At 36.6% G+C, this 22259-nt stretch overlaps 1 protein-coding gene across 1 annotated transcript in view; it reads right to left on the bottom strand.

Moving 5' to 3' along the window:
* The window catches only part of AKAP6 (A-kinase anchoring protein 6), a gene marked incomplete at both ends in the record, with an annotated part of 207848 nt that overhangs the window by 132639 nt on the left and 52950 nt on the right, over positions 1-22259 (bottom strand). Inside the window, 3 exons of the mRNA XM_079537288.1 lie at positions 1087-1250; positions 2501-2597; positions 17656-17778. Coding sequence (XP_079393414.1) covers positions 1087-1250; positions 2501-2597; positions 17656-17778 — 384 coding nt within the window. The remainder of the gene's footprint in view (positions 1-1086; positions 1251-2500; positions 2598-17655; positions 17779-22259) is intronic.

Genomic DNA, 22259 nt, shown 5'->3' with positions numbered 1-22259 from the left:
TGACTAGGCATATTAGTTCAAATAGAATTTCCTGCCTATAGTTTTTTCCTGTATTATGATAAGTAAATATCATAACATTCAATGACATTCTAGCCAAAAACTATGACACAAACTGATCTCTAGAAAGCTGTGAACACCAATACAAAGAATTGTCTAGTATCAGAATCAAATCTACTCAGCACAAGCACTTTTTATTTCTAGAAACAAGAATCTTGATTTCTGCCTGCAGCATGCCAAAATGTTAGAGTTACTAGGCTCCCTGCTGTATTATTCATTGCTTGGGATGCAATGGAAAAAACAACACCTTCCATTGCACCTTCTCAACCATTTTTTCTACTGATATTAATGCAAGGGCAGGGACCCTATGCCATAAGTTTGTGTTTTGTGCAGTGTCCTCACACTGCTTGTGCTAATTTGAATTAGTATGCTTTGTATTCAAAGTGCTCTTAGAAGTTTCAAGTTCAGCAGCTGGTAAGTACTATAGCTCTCTTTGATAATTAATATCCACAAAATGGTTATAGGTGTCAATACTTTATTCTTAAAGTACTTCTTGTATTCAGCACCTGCACTATTATGGAAGACTTAGAGGAAAAAGATTTGTGAAAAGGCATATGACCTTCTTCCCACTACAATGGCCATCCCCTAATTAAGCAATGCATCTGATAGTCATTAACAGGAATGAGATAATGAATCACTTTCTCTCTTCTTTGTTAATTTGCTGTAACCAAGCGGCTAATGGATGTCAGAGCTGAGTGATTGCACTGATTATAGTGATTTATAGTTGCAACAAAACAATTTAAAACCATTCTGATTATTCATGTTAAAGATGCTTTATGTTTTGTTTACTAAATGTTTTATGTTCCCCCCTCGTGTCCCTTTGCACACAATGAGAAAGGTCTTCCAGGAAAACTTGAAAGTTCGAAGATTTTTTATTGTTTCAGAGTAAGGCATTTCATTTTGTTTATAGAAAAAAAAAGTTTACCCAGTAGAAATGAAAAGCCTTAGGGTGGAAAGGAAACTTCAGTGGTGCCTAGTTCAAAAGAAGACGGAAATAAGAGGAAATAAGGCAAACTTCAAGCCACTTACCTTAGGGCTCCCAGTCCCCTCCTCATTCTCTGCAGACACATCAGTAGCCAGTATCTCTGCTTTGATGATATCCAGAGCCCTAAGAATCCAGCTGTGTTGCCGTTTGATTTGCCTCTGTAGCTCTTTCCATTGACTTGCAATCATCTGCAGCATGTCCTTCAGTCCTTCTCCAAAATGAAGGGGAAAAAAAAAAGTAAGTTGTAAGCTTAACTGCATCTTTAAATATTATTCCTTAATCAAAGATGTAGCAGGATACTTAAATAAACAGAACAGGATATTTAGCATATTTTTTCAGAAATGAGTACAAGCATTACTATTGTTCACACTGCAAACAATGCTATAGGGTCAAAAAAAGTTATTTTAGCCATCATTTTAAATTTTTATCATGTTTATGCCAAAGTTTTCAAGAACAGGAAAATCCCACATAGAATATGACTGCAATAGGAAAAGCTACAGTAATCCCACCCCCCAATATCCAATCTTTAAACATATCATAATCTACCAAATACATTTCTTCCTACCTTCATCTGTTCATATTTTCAGTAGTTTACATATTACCAATTTCTAAGTATAGCATGACATGCAATACCCTTCTCTGCTATAGCTTCTATAGCTTTTTGGCCTATGCATTTAAGTCAGTGATTTCCTACAGCTTTCGCATTAGAGAGATCTGCCTGAAACTGTGAAACAATAGAGGCACAATGTATAACATGATCAGAAAAATGCAAACAAGAGGATAACCTCTACCTGGGTGAAAAGCAGGCAAAATGAAGATGGCATTATAGAGCAATATATACTGATTAAAACCCTATTATCATACAAGTCATGCAAACATCGAAAAATATAGGGGTTGGTGGGGAAAGAGAAAGGTATATTAGCATCTCTCTCTCCCTCCCTTCAATTTAAGGCCTCTGCAGAAAAAGACAAGCCTAACCAAAGGAAGAAGGAATTTTTCATTTTAGTCTATTCCTCATAAATATATTGAAATCATATAAGAATTAGTTTTAAGAGACAAAATAAAGTTTTACCAATGAAATTACCCATGCAGGGTATGTAAAAATATATATGCATATATTTGAAATCTTAATTCATTATCTTAATGTTACTGCCACTGCTTCTTCATCAAAGAATGTGTCAGTGTAAAGTTCTCACTGATGTGATTTCAATTGAAACTCAACTGAGCAGCAAGACCAAAATAAAATGAACAGACTATTTGCAGGCAGTATTTCATTTTATAAGTATCACTGCATTGTATGCAGTATATGAAACATTTATAAATCTTGAAGGTCAATCTGATAATGCAAATATTAATAATACATAAGGAAGTGAATATATGCAGTAATTTACAGCAATGCTTCTTCATTCTTTAATAGTCTGGAGATATAAAGACTTGCAATATTTCAGAAGGATTTACCTGATTTGTGAGATACAATAAGCTCAAGAAGTTGACGTCCTTCCTCTACAACTGCTTCTTTTAAAGCACAGTGGCTATCAACATTCAACTTAAAACTCTGGGAGAAAAAAAGAAAAAAGAAAAAAAAGGGAAAAATCTCAGCATCAAACACTGAAGAGGCAGTTCTCATAAAACACATATACAAAACTACTTCTGTTTTTTATCAAAAACCACATCCCCATTTCCCCAGTAGCCAACTAATCTTCAATACTAAAAGCTGTTGATATTTTGGATCTGGGCTCAAAATGTTTCCATTTGATCAGCAAAGTGCATCTGTGCTGAAACAGTTGACAAATCTAGAAATTAACTAGCTTTTATGAAAAGTCACAACCTGTAGGCTATATCTGCAGTAACAGCATTCTATAAAATACACTAAATTTATGCCATCACATATGAGCTCTGTTTTTTTCAGATTTCTTTGAAATGTTGGTGATAGAACTATTTATGAAACTATTAAAAAAATTACAACATTGAACATATTGGCCTTATGTGCACTCATACAAATCTATTGTTTCAGCATTACTCTCAAATCCATTTTCAAAGAACAAATCAGATTGCTTTAGATCTCTACATTCTTAATTTGTAAAGCAAGTATTTTTCATCCTTTTTGCTCTAATATTTTTATTAGTTGTTCAATTTTGTGTCTTTTTATTGTATTGAAAGCTGTTAATAGAGAGATGAACTGGAAACACGATCTACTCCGTGTTATGACATTTTGTACACCACTGATAATTTAGTTGGAATTATTTGTGAATTAGTTGGCAGAGTTTCTCACTCATACTTGCATGAAAGAAAGAGAAATAAAATACAATAAAGAAAGGAGCTCTTGCTTTATTTAATCATCAATCACGCAGCCCTGAACACACACATGCAACCCTTGTTCTCTTTGAAATGCCTACAGAACGAATGAAAATAATATTTGACTCCTCGGAAGAAAAGACTTTTGCTTTCTTTTGGGAATGAATTAACTGGCAGTGATTACAGTAGACTTTGCGAGTGCAGATTTGTAGCTTCTGGATTTCATAACGCTTATTTATATTTCTCCAAATATTACCAAGTATTCTAGTACTGAAGATATTACAAAATACTCAAAAGTCCTCATTTCTTAGGAAAGTGACCATATTTTTTCTTTCTTAACTCCTGTAGTCAGTTTGATTGGCATAACAGAAAATAATTTACCCAGAACTACAACAAAATGATGTTTTTTCACTGTATTTGTCATGGTTGAAAGAGGAACATTGCTCAAGTAAACCCTTAGCAGTCTTTCAAGCAGCAATCTACCTGACAGTTAGTGACAGAATATTTTTGAGAATTTTCCACTCAAATTGAGTAATAAACAAGAATTTTGCTACCTTCAGCATTTTGTCCATTCCAGTTTTCATGTATAAGCATCTGAAAATAATGTTTTGAACTAGCTGATGAACAACTGGTGAGTCAAGAAGTTAAGAAGGAAAAATTATGTCTGAAATCAGACTGGCCTGTTCTTAAATCTAGGGAGTTTTATGAACCTGAACCCAGAAGTTCTTTTTTCTTCATGAGAGCCTGTCTGAACAAGCACTGACAATATTTAATTTACTGTTTACTTAAAACAGGCTTGTACTGAATAGTTTGTAATCATGCACTTCACAGGAAATGCACTGTGCGTGTGTCTCAAACAGCAAAAGGGAACTTAAAGGACCTGAGAGTAGGTTGTCTAATTTCATATAATTGAAGCTGAGTACTGATGCAGCTGGATGTGGTAGTGTCTCAAGATGATGTGGATGGGTTTGATAGGAAAATTGGAAAAGATGAGGTATTCTTTTTCATTAGGAAAAAAAGAGAGACTTGCTGTCCTATAAAAGATTCATTTAACATAACGCACCAGATACTACAATACAGCTTGATTTTCAGGTGCACCTATTAACCAGTAATAATGTTAACTGAAGAAGTAAAATATGATGAATAAAGAGCCAAACTTTAGGTTCTGACTAACAATATTCTACTTGTACAAAATTCTGATTTTATGGGTAAATTATGCATGCCACAAATACTGTGAACATACATAAAATTTAGAAATAAACTCTTAGCATGTACACATCAAAAGGAGTGAACTATTTATTTAGATATAAATACCAACAGAAGCAAAGGACGTTGTCAGCTGATGTACTGAAGTGTGAGTTTTAGCTTTCAAATTACATGCATATATATATATAAGTTCTCATGAATGGAAATTTCCTAACAAAAGGAAGAAGTGGACAAAGAACACTGAAAAGAACAGTCCTCAGTGAGTGCATCGGTGCTCATAGTTTCTCATGCTCACCTAACTGAAAATGTGACACATAAGAAAGGCAAATAGATTTGACAATGTAATAGGATTATATATATGTAAATCTATCTATCTATCTATCTATCTATATACAAATCTGCACAGCTAAAAGCAAAAGCAGATCAAAAAACTGTAATGTAGAAGGATCTTCAAACAGAGGACCTCTCCCATCCCAGATATTTCCCATTGCCTACTTTTTACATACACGCTGTTAGAGTTACAATTTTCCAAATACCCTACTTTTTACTTAGGGTATTTGGAAAATTGTAACTCTAACAACGTGTGACCTAGGTACTCTGTTCCTCTCCTCTGATCTTCCCTGATAATGAACTGAGCTCTTGCATCTGAGAAGGGGGAAGGAGAAGGAAAGGGAAGTCAATTAATCAAAGCCATTTTTCCAGACACATTTGAAGCTATGGAGTAGTCTAAATATCATACATGAGCACATATACATTATGGAAAATGCATGGGCAATGGCCTGGCAGCTGCTTTTAAAACAACACATTAGTGTCATCCGTAGCAGTAAGGATATATAATGCAGTTTACAAGCTGCAACAAGCAAAATTACCTTATGAAGTTCTCTGCATTTATTTCCTACAGTCACCACGCACATACATACAAATATCAACTATTCTTATTCAGCACAAAAGACAGACAAGAATCACATCTTTTTATTGAAGCTAGAAACTATAAATAAAGACTTCAGAAGTGACAACTATTAAGTTCCAGTAGTGTTGTCTTGTAGTGACTACATGGAGGCAAAGGACCTCACCGTTCACAGAATGAAGCTCAGCACTGAGTTTTAGGAAACCTATTGATTCATTGGATAACAGTACCAGGCAGCCAAGAAGGCAAATGGCATCCTGGCTTTTATTAGAAACAGTGTTGCCAGCAAAGGCAAAGAAGGTGATTGTCTCCCTGTATTTAACTCTGGTGAGGCTGCACCTCAAATACTGTGTTCACTTTTGGGCCCCTCACTACAAGAAAGACACACTGAGGCCCTGCAGTGTCCAGAGAAGGGCAATGAAGCTGGTGAGGTGGCTGGAGAACTAGTCATATGAGGAGCAGCTGGGCGAGCTGGGATTATTTAGTCTGGAGGAGGATAAAGGGAGATCTTATAGCTCTTTACTGAGAAGGAGGTTGTGGCAAGGTGGAGGTTGGCCTCTTCTCCCATATAACTAGCAATAGGATTAGAGGACTTCAAGTTGCACCAGGGAATATTCAGGTTGGATGTTAGGAAAAAATTCTTCTCTCAAAGAGTGGTCAGGCACTGGAATGGGCGGCCCAGGCGGTGGTGAAGTCACTGTCCCTGGAGGTGTTCAAGAAATGTTTAGATGTGGTACTAAGGAACATGGTTTAATGAGAAAACATTGGTGGTAGTTAGACAGTTGGACTAGATGATTCAGAGGTCTTTTCCAAACTTGGTGATTCTATGAATGCTCCAGAACCATAATGGGAAAAAAGCAGCATCTCCTGATCTACACTAGTTTCTGAACACCCTCAGACTTCCTTTTGTTTTTGTTTTTGTTTTTTTAAATGAAATTTAACTGTTCTGAAAAAAAAACCAATGTACTCCCAACATATCCTAATCTCTCCTCACATCTTATTGTCTGTAATTTAAATTTTCCAAGAAATTATTTACATTTTTTGAGAAAACAACAACAGTACTAAAACAAGGATTTGTATATTTAAGTAATATTTTGGGTGAGAATCTAGCAATTTTTATTATAAGAGTTAGACATTGTGGCAACAGTCATGAACCAACATGAAACAACAAGTTGACTAATTTTGGAGAACTACTGTACTCACATATATCATTTCTGTAACATTTTTGCAGATACCTGTCACTGTCTATCGAAAAAAGCAGTTCTGGCACATTTTTGTTCTACAGACAGTTAAGATACTTCATTAGTACTACCAAACTTCTGACAACATTTGTGCTGTGAGCTGGTAAGTAACCTGTGCTCAATCCAATACATAATCAGTTTGAAGCTACATAAATACAAAGTAACTCCAGAGCAATAGAAAAAATATTTTTCTACTAGTATGCCAAAATGGTGATAGATATAGGATAATTATATATATAATATAGGTGATGGTATGGGGTAATTATAGAAACTTCTCTAGTGATTTTAGCTTTCAATCAGTGATGCATATTCTCCAACTTTCACTTGTCCTGACTTTACTTTTTGTCCCAGCACATTTATAAACAGAGAAACTGGTGGAAGTTTAGTGAAGATCAAGTAAAATATGTTAAAAGGTATAAATGGCAGAAGACTATGAGAAACAAAGAGGACTGACTAAATGACAATTAAGAGAAAGGGATATCACTATCTTTTTTATACGAACATAACTTGTGTGGAGCCAGGAGCTGGACTCAATGATCCTCATGGTTTCCTTCTAACTATCAGTGATATTCAGTGAATCTATGATTCTAATCTGAACGCCAAGCAGAAAGACTTGTTAGCACAGTACATTACAAGAGGATACAGTAGATGGGACTAATGGAATTAAATTAAGAGAGAGAAAATTTAAGATAAATACAAAGGAAATTTCCCTTGAAAGCCAGATCTATTAGATTTTGTAATAATCTCCTAAGGGAAACAGTGAAAACTCTGATCCCTGGAGACCTTTACATTTTGACTGTAAAAGATGCAGAAGTGAGGATTGCAATGCAGTGAGCTTGTAGTACAATATCCTAAGTCTTTCATGTGCCACTGAGTTTCTGGCTGGCCAGATTCAAAGGGGCAGACTATTCCAAGTAGTCCAGAAATAGCTTTTGTGAAACCACCTCATCTCTTTTCTCTGTCCACAACTTCTATCATTACAGTATTAGGAAATCAATGTTTTACCTCTTTGTTACCTCTTAAATGTGAATACACAGTTCTCCTACCCTTAAATAAATATCTAAAGGGACGATGTCAAAAGCATGGGGCCAGCAACAGAACAAGGGGCAATAGGCACAAACTGGAACACAGGAAGTTCCACATGAATATAAGAAAAAACTTCTTCACTTTGAAGGTGACGGAGCACTGGAACAGGTTGCCAAGAGAGATGGTGGAGTCTCCTTTTCTAGAGATATTCAAGACCCACCTGGACATCTTCCTGTGTGACCAGCTGTAGGAAACCTGCTTTAGAAGGGGATTGGTCTAGTTGATCTCCAGAGGTCCCTCCAATCCCTACAATTCTGTGATTCTGTAAATACCTTAGGATCCCCAATTTCTGTTTCTCATTCCTCCTTGAATTTGTCATCACTTAGGCAATTTACCCAAGTTTTGAACACATAGCTTTAGATGTCAAAAAAAAAGGATAGTCACCTAAACTCTACAAGCCTTTTTGGCAATTTAGTTTAGAAATCACAGAGAGGCTATTTTAGCAGATATGTCAGTATTTCATATTTTAAACTCATGCTAATTTTTTTGCTGCCTACTCTAATCTCTTTTGAGTTTCAATACATAAATTTCTATTTGTCATTGCCTGCCTGCATAATACAAATTTTTAATAAAATGTTAACTTAAGGCTTCCCAAATCAAATCTCAGTTTCTTTATTATCAACAAACAAGAGATGCAAGCACAAAGGTAAGAAATCAAATGGACAAAATGGTCACAAGCAGGGTGAACCACACATCTAATAGTCCACCCTACATAACTATCCTTGATCCTTTCTTGTTTTCTAGAAATACTCAGGAATTAATCTTCAAAAGTCAGCATCTTCTGGCTCCTTTTTCTATCTAGATGACATTTGACTACTGATCTCATATGTTTCTAAGCACAATTCTTCCACAAAGACCTACCACTCTCAAAACCTACTATTTAAACAAAGTATGTGTATATTATGCTGTCCTAGCACATGCAAAAAAAGGCCAAGTGTGAATAGAGTTTTACAACCCAAAGATAAATTAATGGGGCATTATATCCTTTGCAAATACGGAATTACTAAGGGAAAAAAAGAAAAAAAAAAAAAAACAAAAAAACCCCTCAGCACCATAAAGGTATATACTATTTAAACATAAACTAACCTACAGACTAAAAAGAGCACCTTGGAAATAAAAACACTATCTAGTTTCAGAACAATTCTTGAAGGATTTTTATATGATTGAAATTTCATGGGAATAAAATACAGATACAATTTTCTTTTTATATATCTGCAGAGAAAAAGTTTTATGCAATTTAAGGATTGGTGCCTCCTTAGCAAAATTTGTCTAATAAAATACATAAGATTCCAAATTATTAACCCAATACATCTGTAAAATTAAGAAATTAAAAAGAAATTCAAATAAAATATAAAGAAATATAAAGAAAATATGAAGAAATAAAAAGAAAAAGGAGATGCAGAGAGAAAAAATTTACCAATAACAACCTCTGTTCATGCTCTGAAATTTCTACATTTTAATTGAAATCTTTGGCAAATACCAAAACACAGACAGCAACTGTATTACTTCCAACTATTTGAAGTGTGAATGATATTTTGCCTTTGAGAAACATAGCTGAGAACCCACAGGAATAGACCATAGTTCTTGGGAACTGAAAACAAATATACTTTAAGTGTTGCATTCTGTTGGTTGTCCTTAGAGATCCTTTTCCTATACTCTTCCAATGATTTTCAATCTTAGATATTTTTCTCAAAATTGATTTCATTCCACTTCCAAAACAATTTTCAGACTAAATCTACGTTGATGATACCAGCATACTAAAACTACTAAAGCAACAGCATACATTTTAATAGACAAAAATTACAACTAAGTTCCTACATAATCATTATGCAGTCTATTAATAAAATAAGCATTAGTTTCAAATCAAAGTGTTGTGGGTTTTTTTTCCTAAAGGTGTTTCAAAAGTTGTTACATTGATAAATTAATGTAAAGACCATTATCAAGTTGTCATTCCAAGACTATCCTACAATTGCTGTAAAGCTTTTAAGTCAGAACTCCAATGACATATTATATGTTCACTGCTCCAAAAATATGTAATTCAAATAGATGCATAAACAAGAACATCATTTAAGTAACAACCTCACTCCTGTCAAATAAGACACTTTCTGTGCTCTATATGTGCAAACCATATCACAACTAATGGGATACGGATGGGCCCAGCTAACAGTGTTTGCTTTTAGTATAGCATTCTGTGGCCCTCTCATGCACAACTGTGGAAATTTGGGTTCACAGCAAAGAGAAGGAGTGCTGAGAAGGCTTGAATCTATAAATAAAAAAAATACGTAGGTGCAATGTCCTTTTTTCTTCACAGCTGTGCAAAACACCTACACAGGGTTAAGTATTCACAAATTTGGACAGTAGGTTTGGGAGAAAAAAACAACTGATACTCTTAACATTATTCAAGTCATTCAGTCTCTGGAAAAATGACAGAGCAGTCCAAAAATGCTATTGGTTTGCTCCTAAGTGGGAATGAATTATGGCAATAGCAGGTAGCAAGAATACGGAAGAACAGAAAATGGACATTTTCTTCCTTCATGAAACAGACATGGTAATAACACATGTCCCCTCACAACAGTTCTCCTGTTCCTGAGGTGCTGGGAGGAAAAGTGTCACTCACTTCTCCATACACAGAAAAGATATGTGCAGGTTCTTCATTGCATTATCTTATAGGAAACAGTTTTAGATCAGATGCAATATTTCTGTATTGGTCAGCACAACAACACTGTCATAGCCGGATGTATACCTGAATTTTCTTAAGAGTTTGTTTTGTTTTTTTCTTAGTCCCCAAAAAACTCACAAGATACTCCAATTCAAAAGAACAATCCAAACTGTATAGAAACCTATATTTTTCCCATTGTCAGCAACTGTACATACTGTGGCTCTAGACTGTAGTGCAGGTACAGCTGAATGCATTAAATGACAGCAACATTTAGCTCTGATGTTCTCATTTTCACTGAGAAAACAGAAAAGCTTACACGAATGTTATTTTGTTCCCAGAATTTGTAAGCTAAATAATACAACTGAAAATATACGTGCATTCTCTTTAAGGTTCATTTCTGAGCTTCAAATTAAGTCCTTTTATTTTCATGTGTTATTTTGAAACTGCTCATTTTAGTTTTTACTTCTGATTGACACATTCTGCAGACTGGTTCCTATATAAAATAACATGCATTCAGAAGCCAATGCATGCACAGAAGATCTTTTGTGGTAACAGCATGACAGTCAGAAACTGAAACTAACAATAGGCCAAACAGAGTTAAAGCTAAGTCCTTAAAGAAGCAAGAGATCTGTCCGGTCACAGTGCTCCAACTCTTTATCATAATAATCCTGCAGATGCTATTGTATATTTTGAGGAAAAAATCTAAATTGGCTGCTATGGGCATCAGAAATGTTCATAGAGGAAAAACACAGTACGTAATTTAGTCATTTCAGAGGCTTTAATATCTTTAATAAAACCACTGTTATTATTGCCACCACAAAGACAGCCAGTAGATTAGCCCAAGGCATGTGTATTTAACATCACTTTCAGCAAGAACAGGTATTTAATACTTCTCTAAACTGATGTTTTTCAGGAAATAACATTTTCCAGGGAGATAAGAATGATTTTTCTTCAGACATAGCAGACTTCTTGCAATAAGATGATCAGTTATCATGAAAAACCACAGAAGCTTCTTTATGTTACCAAAACAATTTCTTAAAGGCAAAAATTCGACCTATTTTCTACATGAAAGTGTCTGCTGTTTACAGCTAAGAAAGTGATGAGACATGATGTAGCCATAAATATTTCTATTGGATACAGGAAAACTTTCATTCTGTTTTCCTTTAGATAACAACACTCTCAAAACCCTCACACTTTAAGAAGAACTTCATTTTTTAAAGAATGGAGATGACAAACATGCTATCCAGAAGAAAAGTGCTGGAGTGAATCAACGTATAATTTCTCTTGCAATACTGGTGATACTTTCTGCGTGATTAAATGAATCTTAAAGGTCTCTTCCAACCCAAACCATTCTATGATTCAATGATATTTTTAAGTTTCAATTAAAAAGAACATATACTCCTGCCTAAAGCAAACAAAAATCTTGGGACAAACAATGAATTATTTTTAAGGAGGTCATTATCTCCCATTCTTTAAAGAGTTGCAAACCACTTTGTGCTGCCTTAAAGGAAGAGGAATCCACTAGTTCCTACCTTTTTTAAGGACAGCATATTTCCACAGCTGCAGTGAGAGTAAAGTGAAACGTCTGCTCTGTTGCAAACTGCAAATTTAAATGTAGGGAGATACAGTTCTACTCAAAACAGCAAGAGGCAACAAACAATTGTAAGTAAGTACATCATCAAGGGAACACCTACCATACCTTAGATTATTTTCAAGAACCAAAAATGTATCATTTTACACATCCAATCATTTATATACGTATAAAATGTTGCCTGTACTCAATGTTTCAGAACTTTAATTTACAGAATTTCTGAAGAATAAAAGTTTTAGGATAAAAATGACTGACCACTGGTTCCAAATTTCTAGCTAATTTTAACTCCACTGAAATATATTAAAAAAAAATAAAAATAAAAATTGCTTGCACACATCTATTAATAATGCAAGAAAGATTTAAAAGTTTGAGTAAATTCATTTGTGGTATTTCTTTAAAGAAGTCTTATATTATCTAGTTCTAACTATGACACAATACAGAAATGGCTTTGGGCAAAATACACATAAAAGCAAACAAATGTTGCACAGTTTGGAAGCTATCAAGAGCAAAACAAGAAAACGGAGTACACTAAAAACAAACAGGAAACTTAAGAATTTAGATTTAAAAATCCCAGGTCTCAATGAACATACCTATTTTACAGTGCCTTAGATTTAAACCTTTTCCTCAGTGGTTCCTCAGATTTCCTTATCTGCTATCTTACTTCTTTACTGTGCTAAAACAACGTAGCTGTATTAATGGCGTATAAAGAGAAGTAAATAGTCAGTTTAGCAAACTAAAATATTCAAGAGCAACATTATGAATTATTTGTTGAGCCACTAGGAAAGTCTATCTGGTTTCAAAAGTACAGCAGTACCCATCTAGATAGATGCTTTTTTCTCATGAGCTGTCTTCAGAATACTAGTTTTGATGAGAACTGATTTCCATGTCACCATTTTCATTGACGTTACTTCATGGTGAAGACTCATAAAACTGAAATATTAATTTTAGTCACTATTTCAGGAGTCTGTGAAAGCATATTTTCATTGACAGCTTCATGTTTAATGTTACGTAAAACTAAGTGTAAAGGAATGCCTGTTGAAAATCAGGGAGATAGGCTTTAAAATTAGCAATGGAAACTATCCACCAAGTAGAAGATTGCCTGTTTTGGGACATCTTATCCTAGCTGTAGACTACCTTTCAATCTGAAGGAAAATTTATAATCATCAAACCTCATGGTTATTCATCATGGGATATTCTGCGAGACTTAAGTTGTAACTGTGATATAAGAATGAAAATCCAGTGTGTCCTACAATTAATAATTGTCATGTATTTGGCAATAAGAATAATAATAAGAACTATGTCTGTGTGCAAAAACAATGACTGGGTGTACTCAGGCATTAATTCCATAGTTCCATTCCATTCCATCTCTGCATAGATGAAATAACGGGCTGACTAGGGACAACAGACCAACCTAAGAAGAGGCAACTGTTTGAGTGCCTTATCACCTTCACAGAAGTGATGCTAACTGCTTTAGGAGCTCTCACTGTGGGACCTTCAGACAGTCCCACAGACTCATGCGTTGCATCTCTTGACAGATGCTGGCCAATATGTAGATACTACATACATGCTTAAAAGCACTGATTAACATCTGGGGTAAACAATCTTGCCAGCTCAGATGTAAGAATTACCTAGAACAATAGCTTGGGGAAGTGTAACAGTTTAAGCTGAAAATTTTGTTAAGGGACTCTTGTAACAGAAATTCACATGGCCAACATCTTCAAGAGATTTCACTCCTTATGTGAGCACTACCTCGTGCAAAGATTCTAAGAAATGTTGTAGGGTTTGAGGGTTTTTTTTTTGTTTTGATAATGATGCTGTCTTGTAGTGTCTGCATCACACCGTTTCTCAAAGTGCCAAAGATGTAGAAAAACAAGACAAAAAGTGAGGAATAAACTGAAGATTGAATCCACTACCAACTACGTGCACTGGGGCCCTAACATGACAATTAAGAATTGTACATGTTAGAAAATTTGTGGGATGCTCACAACCTTGTACTTGTTTCCTCTGTAGGACTTTTCTCAGCAAGTAGTAAGAAAAGGAATGAGTACATTTTTCTGCTTTCCTGTTCCCACATTTATTTTTCTTAGAATTTGACAGCAGAGATTTAATTCATGAATGCAAAATATTCTCTCTTTATGGCACTAATTCTGTTATTGCAACAAACATACTTCCGACAAAACAATATCACAGGTGGTGAAATTGATAATTTGTGCCAAGGGCTAAAGCCCTGTCTCTACTAATAAAAATAAAAATACTAATCTACTAGGTTTTCACTCCTTCTACGACCAGAAAATTTGCATTAGTGAGGAATAATAGTTATGAGGTTTGATAGTGCAGATGAAGTTTGCAGAAAAGAACCAATACATTTCCTTTCATTTCAGTTTAGTTTGCTACTAGAGTTCATGAGCCTGAAACCTAAATTTAAAAGTGTTAAGCTCCTTTTACTTCAACATATCTCAGGTTAGTGGGACTACCTATATAACCTGAATGGCAAAAGAAAAAAATGAGCAGTGTACGCACCTTCCCAAAGGCCTTGATCAGTATTGTCTTACAATGATCAATCAAGGAAACTTTTAACTTTCAGCTCAATGTGATTTGAAGTTCATACACTTCTTTTTAAACACAGATTAGGATTTCTGTCAGGCAACTGCCACTGAAAAGCTGACAATCTAATTAATACAAATAACTATCTTCCTATTATAAAAATGTTCTGTATTTTAATAATTCAATTCTGCTGTATAAAAATGAATATGATAGCATATGTTCCTGAAATTCAAAAGGAAAAGGCATAATTACTGTTTTTCAAATTGTGCAATGGTTTTTCGCTGACACTATATGCCATGAAAAAAATTATAATACCATCGAACTAAAAGCGAAATGTTCTTTAGACATTTCACTTCACATAAATAAAGAGCAGAACACCCCAAATATCCACCTTGTTTGTTTAAATAGTCATCTTCAAGCATACAACATTTCAGGTACATTCCCACAATATAACAACAAAAAAGATTTCTTTTACCCCCAAATTAAAATAGTTATCAGCAGATGTAATATGAAGTACAGCTGGGAGCCTAAGAACTTACAGGGGAAAGTAGAGCTGTACAGGTGCCCACACACTCATTTGTTCTGACTGCCCCTAGCAATGAGCTTGTAGCTATTAGTCCACATTCCAATCCATTAGATAGCTTTGACCTTACCTCCCAAAGAACCAAAAAGCAAAGCTTTTTGGGGGATGACCTGCTGGAGGGGAGCTCTGCGGAAAGGGACCTGGGTGTCCTGGTGGATGACAGGTTGGCCATGAGCCAGCAGTGTGCCCTTGTAGCCAAAAAGGCCAATGGCTTACTGGGGTGCATTAAAAAGAGCGTGGCCAGCAGGTCGAGGGAGGTGATCCTCCCCCTCTACTCTGCCCTGGTGAGGCCTCATCTGGAGTACTGCGTCCAGTTCTGGGCTCCCCAGTACAAAAAAGACAGGGATCTCTTGGAAAGAGTCCAGCGGAGGGCCACGAAGATGGTGAAGGGCCTGGAGCATCTCTCCTATGAGGAAAGGCTGAGTGAACTGGGTCTGTTCAGCCTTGGGAAGAGAAGACTGAGAGGGGACCCGATCCAGGTCTATAAATATCTAAGGTGTGGGGGGCAGAATGGCGAGGCCAGACTGTTTTCAGTGGTGAGTGGAGACAGGACAAGGGGAAACGGCTGGAAACTGCAGCATAGGAAGTTCCGCACAAACATGCGCAAGAACTTCTTTACAGTGAGGGTGACGGAGCACTGGAACAGGCTGCCCAGGGAGGTGGTGGAGTCTCCTTCTCTGGAGATGTTCAAGACCTGCCTGGATGCCTACCTGTGCGACCTGGTGTAGGGAACCTGCTTTGGCAGGGGGGTTGGACTCGATGATCTCTGGAGGTCCCTTCCAACCCCTACTATTCTGTGATTCTGTGATTCTGTGAAAGCTGAAAGTAATTTGCGTGCAAAGAGCTACTGTGCTTCTCCACATGGAAGAAGTAGAAAAAAGAATCTGACAGGGACTGACATGCAGCCTGGTGATTGTCCTGTTCCTAGGACAGCATAGGTCTGTCTTTTGTTATTCAATCAGAAAGGAAAACTACAATTCTACTCATAAAAACTCATGTCTCCACAAGTTTCATGTTGTAAGGGGAAAAACAAACTGAAATCACTAATGGCTTTTCTGAGGTTTCATCTCTCTATGTGCTCTGTATCTTCAGAGCACCTGCAAACATAATGCTCCCACGTTAACACATGGGAGCAAATGTTTTTAGTACAAGACAAAAATCAAAACTCTTTGCCAAAAAAAAACCCAAAAAAAAACAAAAAAACAAACCTGCTGTGCAAGGCAAAACTCTTCATACTACATTTTATAGACTACAAACTGATATCTATATCACACTATATCTAGTTGCTGCTTGTAGGCACTATACAATAATGTTTAAGAACAAAAGACATAAAAGAGTTTGCTCTATAGCCGAAATTCTGAAAACACTTTTCCATTAGTTACTAATTTTGTATGTTGTAAAGCAGCTAATTTTATAATGATCATTCTAGTATAACAGTAGGAATTAAGATGACATTTCTTCCTGTAATGCATCAAATTACTTCCTGGGACTGTCAAGTAACTTTTGCCATCAGATTATCACAGAATGGAAATGAATCTGAGCTTTGGGTGTTGATGTTTTGATGTAGGTTCATCTAATGCACTGTTCTATCCAGCTACGGCGTCTAACGCATCAGCTGAGCATAATTCTGATGAATAGGTTTGATTCAATTTACACTGGCAAGTACCTAAGATTGGAGCAGAGGGAGAGGGAATTTCTTAATTTAGCCATCTTTTATTTTTCCTTTTTGCCACAATGGTTTGCTTATCGAGATACCTACCCATTGAAAAGATTACATTGATCTGTACTCTTTAGCTACAGCATACAATTTTGGTTTTGAGGAATGAATATTTGGTTTAATTCAGGTCTTTTTTTCACTTGTCTTAGCCAGAAGCAGCTCTTGGCAGAATTCAGTGAAAGCCTCATGAGGTTTTTCAGATATTTCTCAATCTATGATTCTAGCCTGTAATATATTCAGAAGATTATTCATCCAAGTGTTTCCTACTTCCACCCAATGTTTTAGCTCTTTGCACAAGAACAAGGTTAGTGACAGTTGTATTAATTACTTGACAGAAATGCATATCAAGTAAAGTGATTGAAATAATTATTTCAAACATTTTATTTAAATGACTTTGTGCTATGTTAAACTGTAGAAGGGAGAATGAGTTCCTTACTATTAAGGAAGCTTTCTTAATATTACAACATTATAAAAATCCTAGAATAATCAGCAGAAAGAACAGTATTCTTTTTTTCTTTGGCTATCACAATTTTCATTCAATTTTGGAGATAATTTCTGAATTGTAATGTAATTTTGGATTTTAATTTAATTTTTAAAAAGCAATCAGGACTTATTTCAAATATAGAGGTAATTTGTTGGTATATTCATTAAAACAAAATTGCAATGCTGCAGATCTTACATTAAAATATAGATGCACACTAGTAATTAAAAAATAATAATCAAATAAAAAGCACCACAGAACACTTCAATTACTGATAACAATCATAGTATAATCTTGTCCTACCAAGTGTGTCTCCAGGTACAGTTTAAGACTGTCTGTCTCTGCTTTAGGAGGAGTCCAATTCTCTGTTGTTTCCATGGCTTCATTTAACCAGTGAATTAATTCATCCAGCTTGCTTACAAACCCCTTAACAGATAAGAAAAAAGAAAGAACAAGAGAAGCAAATTTGTTAGTAAAATGACAATCTGAAAAACGTATGCTTCTTTTTTTTTAAACTGAAAATGTACTGTACAGGAAACATTTATCTTTTGCAAGCATACAAGGAAAAAAATACAATTAGCAAGTAGATTTCTAAATAAATGAGGTGCAAAACATTTTTGGGGGTATAATCTAAGGAGACATTTTAGGACAGAACAAAATCTGTATGACTGTGGGAAAATGAAAATAAAATGAAGGTTTCAGAACACATGAAGGGGGTATACATAAAGCTTCATTGAGATTACAATGGCAATTGAGCTGAAGACCTTGTACTGAGGAGACTGGGTGTAGCAGGAGCACTTCTGGATGAAAAAGTGCTGAATAAAGCTGCATTAACAAGTTATACCTTGGCAGACTGAGGAAAGAAACTACTTGTCAGAATGTATGTCTTGTGATTTCTGTTTTGATCCCTTGGATGAGACGCAGAGAGAAGAAATTAAACAGTAGGTGAGGCAGAATATATATCATTTAATATAGATATCGTTGATTGCATATGAACCACACAGATGGTAATACTGAGAAGGAGCTTCTGCTTCTTCAGGAGCACATTTATTGCAAAATTAGTACCGATTATATTCTCTGATTAAAAACAGTGCCCCTGAATTTACATGATTGGATAATACTATAGGTACATACTGAGTACAAATAATTTTACTGAATTCTTATTCACTGCAAAGCAAGTGTGTAAAATAAACTGACCATAACGTTTATAGGCAGCCTGAAAATTAACTGTGAAGAGAAATGACCATCTATTACAAGCAACCTAAGACAAGATGAAGTTAGGTCTAAAACTGGTTGTATTATAAACTACTGACAATTCCACAGTCCAATGTGAATTATAAGCTCCACTAGGATAACAGCTTAGTATACACACTCAGTATCACACTCTTATCACTGTATTTATGGAATGATTTCTAGTAATTACTAATCCATTCAGATAACTGAAAACAAGCTGAGAACAAAACTTTCAAAGACTGGTAAGTCTCTCAGGAATCCAAATCCCATTTCCCCAAAGTTGCACATGAAATTGGAATTCAAACTGACGTGGAAACAGGAGTTGGACTTTGGGGGCACAGCTGTGTTACAATGGCTGCTCCGAAAGTAACATCAACTATTTTATTTTTTTGGGCCATGACATCAGGGGTGGACATTGGTGGTGTGACAGTAGAGGTTAAACCTTATCACCAATATACCGCTACATTTTGTTGCTGGTGCCAGATGGCAGCAGAGGAGCAATCCAATAAACTGGCATCTGACATTGAAGTGTGTATGAAGCAAAGGTGTGTCAATGAATTTCTCCACGTGGAAAAAATGGCATCCACTGACATTCATCACCTGCTGATCATTTCTGGAGACCAAACAGTGAATATGATGCATGGTAGTATAGTCAGTATGGCCCAACTCTGTGCAAAGTAGCATCCAGTAGTTAGTTCCTGCCTTAAGGCTCAAGTGCCTGATCTCTAGCAGGATGCTCCAGTGCACACTGGAGTCACAGCAGCACGGCACATACTGGGCACTCTGAAGGCCTCATCTTAATTATCATATTTTTGGTGAGCCACTATGAGTTCCCAGAGTGGTAATTAGTCTTTTGTCACCTCTTTTCATGGAACCAGCCACATCCCAAAGCACTGCAAAGAAGAAAACTGATATTCTACAGGTTTCATTACAGGCTGTTTATCAGGACATTGTGTGTGTGTGTCTGCTCTGGAGACTGAAATGAAGTTAGCTGCATTTCCTCCCATACCTAGGTCATGACAAAAGGAGTATGTTACTCCAAGGAATGGGACAAAAGTGGGGGACTGAATATGGAGCAAGATGTTTCCCTGACTCCTTACACAAAAAAGCAAGCAATACACTTGCTTTTTTCCAGCTCATAGCAGAGAATAAGAGATGCCACGCTGGCAGAGGAATTGGAAATGGGAGCTGACAGGGAGAAGAGCAGGAGGAATAAAGTCCTTCTAGGCCCTCCAATAAATCTCTGCCTGCATTTTAGCAATGTGCTGTCCTTGAGAGACAAGGTGATATGGTAAACAGAAAAAAATGAAGAAAGGCTCTCTCTTGTATGTGTGTCTTGTACTTTACAAAAACAACATGCATAACGTCTACCCACAGTACACAATGTCTGCATGCCTTCAAAAGAGTGCTCAGAAACCTTTCAGGCCTGCACAAGAACAAAATGCAGCCAGCAGCAATAGAGTTACTTCTATCCTTGCACAAAACACGTGCGTGTTTTACAGTCTGTTAATTTACACTCATATTTGGAAATGCTCACGCACCAGCAGCACAGACTACTAACCGTGCTCATAAACACAAGCACCAGCCTCTTACAAAACCACGCTGATATGTGTTCTATCACTGGGCACCCTGAGACAGTGGCCAGGCACAGGCTGGGCAGCAGGACAGCTCGGCAGCACCAGACCCATTCCCTCCGTCTCAGGGAAATCTCTCCTGCCAGGCAGCGTCTGTCGTAATTTATTTTCCAAATGACGGTAATAAAATGTTGTTGAAAACATTCAGAAGAACACAGCAGTAGAGACTGAAAAAATTGAAGGGGAAGGAAGGGAAGAAGGGATGAAAAGACCGTGCCCCGCCGCGCGGAGCCACCGGAGGAGGGAGCGCCTCTCCCCTGCCAGTGCGCCGTGCCTGGGCCCGCAGCGCCATCTACCGGCACCTCTGCATCGGCCGGCTGAGAGAGGCGGCCACGGGATTGAGGGAGCGGCGGCACGGCTCGTTGTAGGCACGGTGCCAATAAAAGACGCGCAAAATACACAACTGCTTTTACCTCAGCTTATATGTAAGATTAAATTTGAACAGTGCAGCTCTTGCTTCATTCGTCACGGCTTACTGACCAAACAACGCTCCTATGTTGTTTGCTGTTGTTTTGTTGCCTACAATATCATTTCCTTTATTTTCATAGCCTGATACCAACACAAGAGCCAGCTTTATCACCTGACCCCCAGCTTTATAACTTAACCCCGCCTGGAAAGCAGCACCAGTCTGAAAATTGAAACCTACGCACATATAACTGGCTGCAGCAGCTCTGGAGCCGAGAGCCGGACAGCAGCTCCCTCCTGCTGAGCGCTCCCTGCTCCCCTCTGCCTGCCTGCCCAGGAACAGTTAGCTGCAGGCTCAGAGGGACAGACCAGACCTTACTGCTGCTCACAGCCCATGACAAACACACATGGTTCTGCCTCTGCAGGCAGAGCCTTCCCAGCCAGCCCAAACGGAGACTCAGGCTCCCAGTACCGATGGAAAGAGTGCTGGTGGTGCTCATGGTCCCCAAGAAACCCTAACAGAGATACAAAGCCATGTCCCTGCTCTCCTCAGAGCACATGAAACAGAAGCAGAGACCAAAACATAACTGAAACCGTACTGAAGGGATGCTGCTCCTCTAAAAATTGATCACATTGAGTCCCTAGCAGCCTGTTTAGCTTGAATGATCAAAAATATACATGTTCTCTGTGACACAAACTGCATGACAATATTTGCTTTTCTCATTATTTAGGATCTTTCCCAGAATGTACATGCTTTCAACAAAAGCTTCAGACAAAGTAAGTTCTAAAAATTAATATGGAGAAAACTGTTTTCCAATACTCTGACAGAGCATAAAACATAAATAAATAAGTAAACGCTACAGCATAAATTATATTAAAATAAAGGATGAGACTTAATATGCAATCCTGAATTCATTTCGAGGAGCACTCAGTGAGAGAAATTCATAGGATGACAAATAGTAACTGATATATTTTCTTACTCTTTCTGTATTTTCTGTATTAGATTATGTTTTTCTTTCTCTATTTTTATCTTCATCAATCTTAAGGTAGGAAAGAGTTTCAATCATTACAAACTTCAGTGTAGCTTTGCTGATTTATATTTGTTAAGGGTCTCATCTGAACACTGATATGCTTATAATGAAAATACAGTAAAATTTATCCAATCCATATTTTGGTAAGGAAAAATTAAATGAGTTTTTGGAAGTAAAAAAAAAACCTCATAGTCAGCCCAATGAAGCTAAAAATTACTGCACAAAATTCCTCAGGGAGAAAAGCGTGGAACAGAACAGAAAAATGGAGCACCAGTATAATAAATCCAGTCTTTGCCTTTTGACCAGCTGGTTCATTTTTGCAAATGTAATAGTCTTGTAACTATGCTAGCAAACTAGACATTATTTAAAAAAAAAAAAGTCCCTGCATGACACAGCATAATGCCCTTCCTCTGTGCTGTTTAGGAGAGAAACAAATACTGTATTCTGGATGATTTGTAGCAACTTCTGTTGTAAAGTTTGCAAATAATGATAAAGCTCTTACCATTCCCCATGCAGAAATTTTTTAAACATTCACCATTAAATCATGCAGCTTTTCATTTTGTTTTATGACAGCTCTACAGATTTTCCTAGGGACAGGAAAAAA

Source organism: Tetrao urogallus (genome assembly GCF_951394365.1).
Source record: "Tetrao urogallus genome assembly, chromosome: 6".
NCBI lineage: Eukaryota > Metazoa > Chordata > Aves > Galliformes > Phasianidae > Tetrao > Tetrao urogallus.
The sequence above is the reverse complement of the archived record's forward strand: the minus strand, read 5'-3'. Positions and strand labels throughout refer to the sequence as shown.